This window comes from Cydia pomonella, chromosome 20, assembly GCF_033807575.1.
Source record: "Cydia pomonella isolate Wapato2018A chromosome 20, ilCydPomo1, whole genome shotgun sequence".
Classification (NCBI taxonomy): Eukaryota; Metazoa; Arthropoda; class Insecta; order Lepidoptera; family Tortricidae; genus Cydia; species Cydia pomonella.
This window is the reverse complement of record NC_084722.1, coordinates 8494890-8507751: the sequence shown is the minus strand read 5'-3', so window position 1 is coordinate 8507751 and position 12862 is coordinate 8494890. Positions and strand designations below refer to the sequence as shown.

The window sequence follows — 12862 nt, the reverse complement described above, 5'->3', positions numbered from 1 at the left end:
TGGATTGTCAAAGAAAACTTTGTATCCACAGTAAATTTACTGCCAGCATCGTTTCGAGACATGGCGCCATAACCTTTGACCTATGCTCTATTAGAAGCTTTAGGTTGTGCCCGGTAAGATGGCGCCACTTTTAGATATTTAACAAATTTAACACATATCAGTGAAAGAATAAGGATCAAAGTCAAATGGTGTTCTAAAAGTTTTAATCATGTGTCGCACACTACAAAGTTTTCTTTGACAATCCACCTCTATTTCAAATTCTCTTTGGTAGTAATAATCGAGATAATTCTAACAAACCAATCATGGTCCAATTTGATTTGAACTCTAAACCGGAAAAATAGGTTATAGGTTGAAATTCTATTTACACATGTAAAAGGAAAAGGGTTAAAAAATATGTGGAAAATAGAAACCATTGAATGGAGATTACAATATACTTAGTGGGGAAATGTTGGTAAAAAATTTTGTGCTTACATCTAAATATTCGCTGTCATATTTCCACGGGCATTTCGAGTCCACTGCCCCGTCTTGGCCTTGTCCGAAATATTCCACTAACATGGTCCGCTCTTCAACTGGGGTTTCGTCTGAAATTATTAGAATAGGGGGTATTAATGCAATGTTCAGCCGCCAGAGAGCAGCACTAGCGCATATTTTAAACCATAGATCAACTTATACATACTATCCCTTAAACAGTTTTTGAGAAGTTTTCACTATGAAATTGATGCATCAAAGCGGTTTGTACAGAGGCCAACCGCAAATCACGAAAATTGAAATTTCATTATCTGCCTCTTTATCGCTCGAATAAGAGTGATAGAGAAAAAGATACGAAAATTTCGATTTTCGTGTTTCACGGTAGGCCCCCAGTATGTGCTAGTAGCGCCCCCTACGCAGAGTTTTCGTAATATCCGCTATTATAAAAGTATCGTAAATTATTAGGCCTCGCATTTAGAGAGGAGAACGAAAAAAATCACATAATGGTAAAATAGTGTGGAAATGAGAATTATAAATTGCGCAGACTGCTATGTCATCATATCAAAAGTCTGCTTAGAAGTGTTAACAGCAAGTAATACATAAATAAATAGATAAGTACCTGGGCGACCGAGCTTTGCTCGGTTATAACTATTTATTGTAATATGGTGGTGTATAGGTGATAATCTTAACTACATTTTTTTACTAAATTAAACTTGCCTAAAACAATAAAAATTTAAAAAATTATATATGTATAAACTTGAACATATAAAAAAAAACAAAACTTAGTCACCGGGCGAGATTCGAACCCGTAACACTCGTTTAGCAGTCCGCGTCTTAACCCGCTGGACCAGACGGACAGCGGCCGGCAATACGAAATTAGCGACCATATTCTGCGTCGAAAGAAAAACGCATGAAAACTCGAAAACACGCGTTTTCCCAAACATAAGACTAATCTAGATCGATTGTATACCCCCAAAAACCCCCATATACCAAATTTCAGCGAAATCGTTAGAGCCGTTTCCGAGATCACAGAAATATGTATATATATATATACAAGAATTGCTCGTTTAAAGGTATAAGATATTAAAAGTAGCATGTTGCAAGCGATACTCTGATAGAATCCTCTTAGATTATACACATTCTGAAAAATAAGTCTCCTCCGTTCCTGAAAGTTATTATGAAATGTATGAAGCTTGATTTCTGTTCGTGTCCCTAAATGGCCTAAATCGCACCTAAAACATCAATAATTCTTTCATCCATAGACTTAGGAACGTCCACAAGCATTCGGCAAGCTTTAAGATGGTGGGCGTTCAATGTTAATTACTGGCTGGAAGCTACTGACGTATAGTGGCCTCTTTTGAGCACAGAAAACACAAATAAGAATCTTAATTTGTGTACAACCCTCTTACAACGCATCAAATACATCGATGGCTTTTCCATCCATTATCTCAGGAACCTCCAAACCGGCCAATTCCAAGATGATGGGCGTCAAATCAATGTTCATTACTCGTTGAAGGCTGGTCACGTTTGGCTTGATAGTGTGCCTTTTTATTAACAGAAAAGACAAATAAAAACCTAAAGTTGTGTATAAACCTCCTACAACGCACCTAAAACATCAATAGCTCTTCCATCCATTGTGTCAGGAACGTCCAAACCGGCCAGTTTCAAGATGGTGGGCGCCAAGTCAATGTTCATCACTGGTTGTAGGCTGGTCGCGTTTGGCTTGATAGCGGGCCCTTTTATTAGGAGAGGCACCCTAATATCCGACTCGTAGGGCTGGCGTTTGTCGTATACTTGGGAAAATTGTCCTGCAAAAAATATTTCTGTAGTTGGCAATATTATATTGTACAACTTTTGTTTTGTGTGGTCTGGTTCAGCTGAAAGCAGCTTACGAGTATATTTGAGTCTAAATAGGAATAAGTCTCTTTTGGAGTTAAGCCTCAAACTCCACGATTATTTACAGTTGCGGTATTTGCGCCACAAACATTTATTTACGCTATATGTACTTATATGCAATTAATTTAAACCATAGTTCAAGCAAGCCAAAATACATTTTGAAAGCCTTCTGCATATTCTTCGAACATAAAGGCGGAGAGGGAAGTATAAAGTATAGGTATACTGTAGTTACTTTATTTAATATTCACCAACATGATACCCATTGTCAGACCCTTCTCTGAAATGGCGAAGACTTTAGCTATCATTTTTTCACAGCTACAGAAAGGAAGTGCTTCCTAGTGGGAACGGTATCCTCTGTCTAACTCCTGACAATCGAGGCAGAGAAAGAAGAGTATATACGATTCCATCAAGTACATAAACATACCAACACCAACATGGTACCCGGCGTCAGAAGTGTATATGAAATGACGTAGGTGTTGTCCCTCCCGCTTTCCTTCAACATAGCCATAACGTCGGCTACCATTTTATCTACGGCTAGAAGCGCCTCCCAGCGAGAACGGTATAACGGTATGCTCGGTCTAACTCGGAGCATTGAAGCGGATATATCAGGATTCAGTATTACAGTATACGATCAACGACACAGTTAAGTAACTGTAAACCTTATTAACATGTAATAAGGTCTATAGTTAATGTTCAATTAAGTACCTATTTCATACTTACCAACATGATACCCGTTGTCAGATGTATATATAACATAAGTGTTGTCCTTTTCGCCCTTCTTCAAGGTAGCCATGACGTCAGCTACCATTTCATCCACAGCTAGAAGGGCCTCCCAGCGAGAACGGTATGCTCGGTCTAATTCAGGGAGCATTGACTCGGGAAGAGGGGATGGCGGCATTGTCATTAGCCAGTGTTTGTCCTGAGAAAATAAATATAATAATTATCACGACTCAAAATATGTGGGTAAGTAAACACTCTATTTCTCAATGAAAATTCCAATCATACTTACGTCCATTAAACTTACCAGAAACTGACCCAGATCAAAGGCTGGACGATACTCTACTCACCTTCTTTTTATAGTACTGGACTTGTAGTTACCTTTTTTATATCACAGGTCACAGCAATAGCGAACAAAGCATACAAACCGCCTAACGTTACCGTTACCGCAGGAACTGTACCTTATGGAAACTTGCAACTTCAAAGGTGTCACTCTCGTGTTGCCATTTATTACTTGCAAAGTGTAGATATTTTAAAAGCCTGTAGTGGCTTTAGAAAACTTCAATAACGAAGCTGATGTCGACCGTTGCTGAGCTAAGGCTCAGCACAAGACCATAATTATATAATAAATAAGGTCCACCTTGTAGTTAGTCGCTGTTAGAACCTTTGCCTCTACATATAAGATCGGATCATGAAGGCGTCCCTGTGGCGTGGCGCGGGCGTGAACGGCTGGTGCGGGACCGGCAGCGCCAGGACCTGAGAACCGGCTCCATTTGATCTATGAAGCTGATGCTAAAGAGAACCTTATAGCACAAGACAAGCTCCACCTTACAGTTAGTCGCTGTTAGTACCTACCTTTGCCTCTACATTGAAGATCGGCGTCCTGGGCGCTGTGACGTCCCTGAAGGCGTCCCGGTGGCGTGGCGCGGGCGTGAACGGCTGATGCGGAGCCGGTGGCGCCAAGACCATTAGAAACGGGTCCGTCTGCTTTTCTAAGTAGTTCACGCTTATGTCTCTCTGAAATTAAATTCGTTGGAGAGATTGTATTGCTTACAGTGATTGCTGAGTGTAAGGCCTGTGCATGCTCAAAGCGGAGCGTTCTGCGGGGCGTGCAGCGTGGCGTCGGGCTCACAATTGATTTGAGCAGCGTGCACTGCCGCTCCTAACGTATGCACGTGTTTAACATGCACGCTGGACGCCCCGTTCCGCTGCACGCCGAACTCGAGCATCCAATCGGGCCTTACACTAAGAGAGAGACAACTACTCACAGTCATGTTTATCGTGTTCGCTTCTATGGCCATTTATTGAGCTGATATAAGTACGATGGAAAGAATAAGAGTTTTTAAATGCGGTACCTATTTGTAGAACTTTACAGTAGTATAGCGAATGTTTCATAATTTATTTACAGTTATTATGCTTTTCTTACAGATTGCGTATGATTATAGTCATCTCATACTTACGATAATATCCGTTAGGTAAAGGTCGTCAGAATGAGTTGGCACGCCGTTGTTAGACAGCGTATAGTTATAATATACGGAGTTTCCCACTAGTCCGTGCCACTCCGTCCATCCGGGCGGCACAGTTACTCCTCTGTCTGTTTTACCATACTGTGGAGAAATCAGACATGGTTATAAGAATTCTAACAAAAGTGGAACAATCCAACCAAACAAGCTCAACGTAGAAATCGACCAAGGAAACAAGCTCTTAGTAGGTATAGTCAGCCTCAATAGAAACGGATAAAACACCGCACCAAAAGTATCTGCAACCCTGGGATACTTCTACAAATATCGATATATTTCAATAGTTCGCCTTCAAAAGTGTCTGTCACAGTATAATTGTTCTACGAGTACCTACGTTATAGAGACATACTATATTTGTAAAGTTATTAGAGAATGGATACTTATGAGCAGAGGCGGCGTTAGGCATGGGCGACGTGGGCCATCGCCTACAGCCTCGCGGTCCGAGGGGCCTCGCGCCTCAAATAACTCTGACACAACGTAAAAATGTTCGTTATTTCATGCGCCGCCAGAGGGCCTCGCTAAATATACCGTGGCCACAAAGTTTTGGTCTTGCCACGCCACTGCTTATGAGGCGTAGTCTGATCTGCTAATTATGATCCTGAGTGTACCTATTTGAAATCCAGAAAAAAGAGTAATGAACACACACGTACACGATATAGGTTTACATGTTGGTCAACGTTCAGTCCACATCTGTCTTTTGTACGGTGCGAACACACAACCTATAGTTCAGCTAATTAAGGAGAGCGATCCGCACCGACGGTCAGCGCGACACTAAAACCAACCTTAGGTATACCGTATACCCGGCATCTTTCAGAGCAATAACATTGTTAGCATTGTTTTCGGCTCAAGTAACTTCCATTGCGGACCGTAGCATCCGCCCCGGACTGTGTTTGTTCCTTGTATCGTGATTATGGATTTTTTGGACAACAAAACAATGGCCGCGGAAAATAGACCAGGAACTTACCTCATTAAGATACTTTCCAGCGTAGAAAGTGTTATATCCGGCATCTTTCAGAGCAGTGGCGAATGTGTTCGTCTCAAGTTTCTTCCACTGAGGTCCGTAGCATCCGCCCCGGACTGTGTTGTTCCTTGTTCCGTGATTGTGGACGTGAAGGCCGGTGAGGAAACTCGCTCGGCTTGGGCAGCAAATTGGAGATGACACGAACTGGGTGAACGAGGTTTTTTTTTGTATAGATATATATACCCTACAAGTTAAATATGTAGGTCATATCATACTGAACATACTTTTAACTGTGGGACGTAAAGCAAGAACGGATTCCAACGAAGCGCTTACCTATTACATTATATCTAACTCTACCTTCCATAATTACATCTACCCTTTATCAATTAACTTTCGAAAGAGAGCCAGCCAGTGTACTAACAAAAGGATGGATTGGCTGTTTCATACATTTTGGCTGGTCTGATGTTGATATTTTAATTGTAAGGGAGAGTCCATTTTTATCCGCGATTTCGGGGTTGGTCCCATAGTAAAAGTTGCTCAGTATGTACAAGTTGTATATACAAGGCGTCCCAAGACTGGGACATCAAAAGAAAGTACCTTAAATATAAGACATAGGATATTTTGCTAAAAGGAGACTTTATTTTATTTTCAAAACTGAGTATTACTGCATTCACAGATTTAAAAAAAAAAAGTTACTTTGTCTGGAAATCGAACCGACTCGAATGTGAAAAAAAAAACATTCTGTATTTTTTTGACGCCAATCGAAAGAATGCATAAAAAATAAGTCATCTCATAAATATGATATCGCAAAAGAAATGAATAGAGTAATTTTTTTTATTAAAATTTCAAGATTCGGTTTAATTCCCAGAAAAAGTAAGCAATTTTCTAATTTTTTTTAGAAATTCTTTGAATGCAATATTACTTACTTTTAAAAACAAAATAAAGTCTTCTTTCAGCAAAATATTCTATCTACGATATTTAAGGTACTTTCCCTTGATGTCCCATAGTCTTGGGACGCCCTGTATAAATGTATTGGGTAATGCGTCAGTTTCATGGCATCTACTATGTATTTATATCTGTAAACTTAGTTCGTGTCATCAACGATGACGCGCAGATTTGTCAAATCTAACCTTTAATAACATGACATTACGAGTCAGGGCAAGCGTCGTCGCCAATGACACGATCTATACTAGCTTCTGCCCGCGAATTCATCTGCGTGGAACGATGATGATGATTGATAAAAACTATCCGTCCTTCCCCGGGCCTCAAACTATTTCCATAGCTAATTTTATCTAAATCGGTTCAGCGGTTTAAGTGTGAAGCGAGGTAACAGAAAAACAGTTATAATACTTATAATCGCATTTATAAATATTAGGACTTAGTACACGGCGGGAAGAAGTTGATAACGCGAGATATAAAATTGAAGAAATTTGAACTTAATTCAGAAGTATATAAGGTTCCAATTTCTTAAATTTTATGACGATCGGTCTGGCCTGTGTGTGGACAGAGACCCTGCTCAGTGTCGGCCGAAACGTTAATGCAATTGACCATTAACTCTTACAAATTGAACCGTAAACTGTAACCGTCCGTTACGTTACGGTTCAATTTGTAATGGTTTTTGTCAATTGCAATTAACGTTCGGCCAACACTGACCCAACCTATGAAGCCGATGGTCCCGGGTCCGAATCCCGCTAAGGGCATTTATTTGTGTAGGAATGATCACAGATTCTGATAGTTCCTGAGTCATAGGTGTTTTGTGTTTTCTATGTATACACCGTGTTTTTTTGATTTCCTTTAATTTCAAGGGTGGATTCCTAAGCTTCAATTAAGTTACTTTCTCAATGACACCGGTATTCTAATTAATAATTCCATTTCGGAGATAGTCAATAATTTATTTTTATCTTATAAGGCCCCTAAGAGCGTGTACCTTTGCCTTAGGGTCTGTTTTCATATTGATTATATAGTGTTTAGTACGAGTTAATACATTTGCTACTAAACGTAAGTACTATCTCGGACGGTCGATGTTTGAAATGTCATTGATATGTCATAGTTTTCAATTGTTTGGATGAGTTAAATGTAATGCTCGTGTTAGTTACAACAACGCTATATGCAACATTTAATTATTTTTTATGACACAATCAAAAATAATAAAAAAAACAAAAAAAGTTTTTTTTTTTTACAAAATTACCCCTGCCATTTAGTTTACTTAAAAACGAACTTACTCATGCCCCGAAGTTAACGGAATTCAATAAAAACACGGTGTATAAGTACGTATTTATCTATATACGTATGTATATCGTCGCCTAGTACCCTTAGTAAAAGCTTTGCTTAGTTTGAGGCTAGATTGATCTGTGGAACATTGTCCCCAAAATATTTACGTCTCGAGTTATCAACTTCTTCCCGCCGATAATATTCCGCCGCTTCAATATTAGAAAAATTGCATTAATTAAGGCAAAAAGGTAGGTAGGTATCTATATTTTTGTGAAATCCTGCCATGTCACATGATTAGCATATGACATACCTAACTAGCAATCATTAAAATCTAATTGAACACGTGTAATCTTGTCAATTGCATTTTACATCACGTAATACTAAACTGAAGGTCGTCTATTTTACACTAACTGCACAATACACTATAAAATCCCAAGTACCTAACAATTATGATCTACGTCTAAAATATGTACCTATTCATTTTTCATCTTAACAACATGATGCAAAACGGTAATAACCATATCTTTGGCGCCAGAACACTATAGATCTATAGTGACGGGAAGGTAGGCAAATAAAATCTAATCTTAAAAAAAAATCTAAAGGTCTAACATATATAATATAAAGGTATGTTATGTTATGATGTGTTTGGCCACTTTGACCGTCACTGTCTATATGATGCTGACTGTAGCCATGCTGTAGCCACTGTAGGTACAGTAGGTACACATAAAGAGTTTACAGAGACCGTCAAAAAGAAATCATTGTAATGTTGTGAAGAGTTAAAATTGTCTTTTTACCAATTTATGCATATATGGCAGGTATGTGTGATATAGCTTCTGCTTACACAGGACAGTTCAAGTGCTGAAGCACATAGATTTAGGCGTTACACCGCGGCAGTAAAAATAACATTGTTTCGAGCTTTTTGCACTACTTTCTATAAATGTGCACTAATGGACCAGCTAAGCGGCCTACGCATCCAATACAACAATGCCTTCAGAGCACTGTTGCGGTTGCCTCGCTGGTGCAGCGCGTCCGGGATGTTAGCGGATGCGCGCGTGGACGGTTTCCCGGCCATCAGGCGCGCGCGCTGCGCCGGCCGCGCTGCGGCGCCTGCGTGACAGCCGACAGCCGCGACAGTGTCCTGGCAGTTATAGCTGACAGGCTCGATAGTCTGCTTCTTGTGAACTGGACTGGGGTATACACTCAGTGGTAGCTACATACACATGACTCACTTGAATGTATGTAGTTATTACTGGGGTATGTGCCTGGCTCTGGCTCCAGTTAAACACTAGAATTCAATTAAATGAATTTTAAGTTAAATTTAGTAAAATAAATTAAGTTAAAACTAACAATGTATGGAATGGACCATGGTCTGAAATAAATGATTTTTATTTTATAATTATTTTCACATAGTTTGGGTACGGTGACAGCTATCATCTCCATACAATGTGTTACCATAAAATGCAGAATTGTATTGAGATTACGACTGTCATCGTACCCAAGCTATGTTAAAAATAACTATAGTCAGAAGGTCATCCTAATCTAAGGTGGTACAGCACAGTCAGCAGCAGAAATTGCTAAACGGGGGAGATGTTCAGTATGAATTAAACACAACTTTACTGTTAAGAGAATAATGTGTAAACTTATTAGGGTTCCGTACGGAAAAAGTAAAAACGGAACACCTATGTTGCTGTTGGAAGTACTTTGAAACTGGACTGACTTTTTTATTTTTAATAGTGCGAGCTACCTTGCATTGCAAAATATGGCATATAATAGAAGCTGAAGAAGTGCCTTAATATGTCTACATATACCTGTATAGATGGACTTTTCTAATAGGGCACTGGGGGCAGCTCCCAGATTCCATGCCGCTCTTAGGAGTCAAAATGGTCTTATATAGGAGACCAGTAAATTTTATACACAACTATTTGAGCGTTTTGACATTGTCCGATCCTTTATCGAATGTCGGATGATACCTGGAGAAAAGCAGCTGGTAGAGAGTACCGGCATCGATTCCTCTTTTCTGGTTTATTTTGAAAAGTAAACATTTAAACATAGAATAATTAAATATAAAAAGGCGCTTTTTAAATTTGTACTTCTTTGCGGTTGTATCGGATTTAACAACCTGAAAACGCTCTTCCGCCTACCTATTAGAAAAGAGAGGTCGTTATTTTTAAAATTTACTTATAAGTAGCTTGGTAGGTATCCGAACGCTATCTCAATGACCTAGACAAAACAATTATTTTTTCATTACATTTGGCATAAGATAACTATTGAAAACATCTTACCGTGTTAGCAAACGTCATGCCTTCCTCACCAATAAGCCGCCGGACATGTTTCATCGGAGTCTGAAATAAATAAAACATCGGCTCGTTTCAAACTATTTATTTTCCCAGCAACATTTAAGGTTTACATTTACTAACCATACCACCCATCGTGACATCCTGATCATCTGTCAATATAATCACAAAGTTCGGTTTATCACACAAAATCCCGCCGGCGAGAAGAAAAAACAAAAGAGAATTCAAAATTAACATCTTGGTGTACTACTTAAACTTAACATAAAAGTCTATGGTTTGTTTTTTTTTTTAATTCGGGACCGCGGGCATGAGTTCTAGGCCCGTGCACTCGCTCGCGACGACCACGCCGACTGCGAAAAATCCGATGCTCTTCACCACTGACCTGAAATTTAAAACCATAATCAGCATACCTACTTGATATCGTAATACTAACGTTTTATTTTTAGCACCAATAACATATACAAACGAGTTTATTTATGTAGGTAAAGTAAGTATGATTTGTTTTGATATTTATGCACACCTAAAATGTTTTCTTTTGTTAAAATAACATGATCAATAGTCTATTAGCTAACCATTTCATCACAACAATTTTTTTTTACTGTGAGCTGTGATGGCCAAAGTGGCCAAATATATCTTATTCCAATATATTTGGCTGCTATAGCCTTCACTATTTAAGGCTGACTGTACTGCAATGCAATTTCTAGTAAAATGCTATGCCACGAGTAGCACTACTGAGTTGCATCCTACACCATTGTATACTATAACAGCCTATAATCAGGCAACTATAATGTAGATTTATTCCTAGTTTTATCAAGCAGAAACCTGACCGGTGTTCCGAAATGTTGCAAGATTGAGTCATTGAGTCAGAGGTGGTAGATTTCCCTTTTTTATTGATATCGAAAATAGTTCTATATAGTCATCTACTGACTATTCTCCTGAATTTTTATTTTTTAATGTACAGAAACAACCAATAACATTCTTGAATTAGTGTTAAAACTACAAAAAAAAAGATGAAGTATGCCTTTTAAAATGGCCAACAAACATTGTATGGATAAAAGAAATGCCGTTTCTGCACTAGGATCAGTTCCCGACATTTGCTTTTAACACATTCACTGCCAGACAAAAAACGGCGCACTACCCCAGAAACCGGTGGTCTATAGCTGCATACAAAACAACCCACCCAGCGGGTTGTCCGGCATCTGAACAAAGTTCACGAGCACCCACCAGGTGGGTTCCCGGCAGTGAATGTGTAAATAATCAACAACAGTATAGTATGATCATAACTTTCTATATCAAAAACTATGTACTGGACTTATACAATATACACTGCATTCTTGAGCTTAAATTAAGTTACTTTCTCAAACACACTGCATTTTGGAGAAAATAAATAATTTATTTTTATTTTATAAGCCCGTATGAACATGTACACTTGCCTTAGGGCCTGTTTACAAATTGATTTGTGTTTATTACGTGTTTATGCATTTGCTACTTTATGAAAGTAGAAATGTCATTGATATATCATAGCTTCCGATTGTTTGGTTTAGTTAGATAATAATGCCCGTATTGCAACAAAACTATATGCAGTATTTAATTACTTTACATGTTGTGTCTTACAGGGATCTAAAGAATTTGGCTGAGGACCATGAGAACTGGTGAGAGAATAAATAAAAAAATGAAAATTAACTATGACATTTAGTTTCCTTAAACATACTTAGCCATATCCGAAGTTAATAAAATTCTATAAAAACACTGTGTATAATATTTTAACAGTAAAGACAAGACAATGCCTGCTTAGTATTGGTAATGAAAGCTGTGAAAAACATAATTAAAAATAAATTTAAATACCATAGGATAATTTTACATAGATCAACAGTCCTACAGTGAGCTAAATTAGTCTTGTGATGTGAGTACTTTTTATGGTACTTATACAAGGTGTAACAAAAATAGTGGGGATCTGATACATAGAAAACCTTGATAACTAAGGAAGAAATATTTGAGATAAACACACAAATAAATGTCCTTACATATATTATTATTAGAAACCAATAAAATTCACGCCTTTGAAGTACATAGAGAGGCAAAATGTTGGAAGAGGTTAAATTTTGGGTAAAAAGTGTAAAAACTGTCTCATGGCTTTAGCTACTAAAAATATTTCATCTGTGTAACATTTGTAGGTATTTATTTATATTCATTCCAACTGTAGGTATCATTATTTATCTTTTTATTCACATTATTCATTAAGTCTTCTTCTTTAATATGCGAAATCTGAGGGCCTACCGCGAACCACGTTCGACGTGTTGCCTCTCTGTCGCACTTGTAAATTCGTACGTAAGTGTGACAGGGAGGCAACCCGTCGAACGTGGTTCGCGGTAGGCCCGCTGAAGCTAACAGCATAGTAGATACGCATCTTCTACGCTATGTTATTGTATACCATGCCATTTATAATACTATAATGTATGTGCACATACACGTACTAATAAGTAATTCACTAAAAGTCACAATATTTATTTGAAGTTACCAAAACTAATTTACATATCTTATAGTAATGCACATTACGACAAAGAGGTTATGTTTACTCACCATTTGAAGGGATCGTAATAGAAGTCCTTGATAAACGGAATAACACCCTTGTTGCCCATTATTTATTACACGCAACAGATACTCTGGTTATTCGACAGGATAATATTACTCAGAACAATTATTACGTGAAAGTGGTGAAAATCGATGGATTTTCCAAGTCCCAAATATTTGACAGTGACATTGACAAAAGCAAACCACAGTACATATGGAAGGTA

General features: G+C 38.3%; 1 protein-coding gene across 1 annotated transcript in view; it reads right to left on the bottom strand.

Annotated features, from left to right (window-relative positions):
• Positions 1-12862, bottom strand: part of LOC133529274 (N-acetylglucosamine-6-sulfatase-like) — a 15413-nt gene extending 2551 nt beyond the window's left edge. The window contains exons 1-9 of the mRNA XM_061866972.1: positions 12648-12862; positions 10191-10449; positions 10056-10115; positions 5566-5766; positions 4542-4688; positions 3937-4098; positions 3085-3283; positions 2076-2276; positions 472-581 (exon numbers count right to left, since the gene is read on the bottom strand). Of these exons, the coding sequence (XP_061722956.1) occupies positions 472-581; positions 2076-2276; positions 3085-3283; positions 3937-4098; positions 4542-4688; positions 5566-5766; positions 10056-10115; positions 10191-10304 (1194 nt within the window). The 5' untranslated portion in view covers positions 10305-10449; positions 12648-12862. The remainder of the gene's footprint in view (positions 1-471; positions 582-2075; positions 2277-3084; positions 3284-3936; positions 4099-4541; positions 4689-5565; positions 5767-10055; positions 10116-10190; positions 10450-12647) is intronic.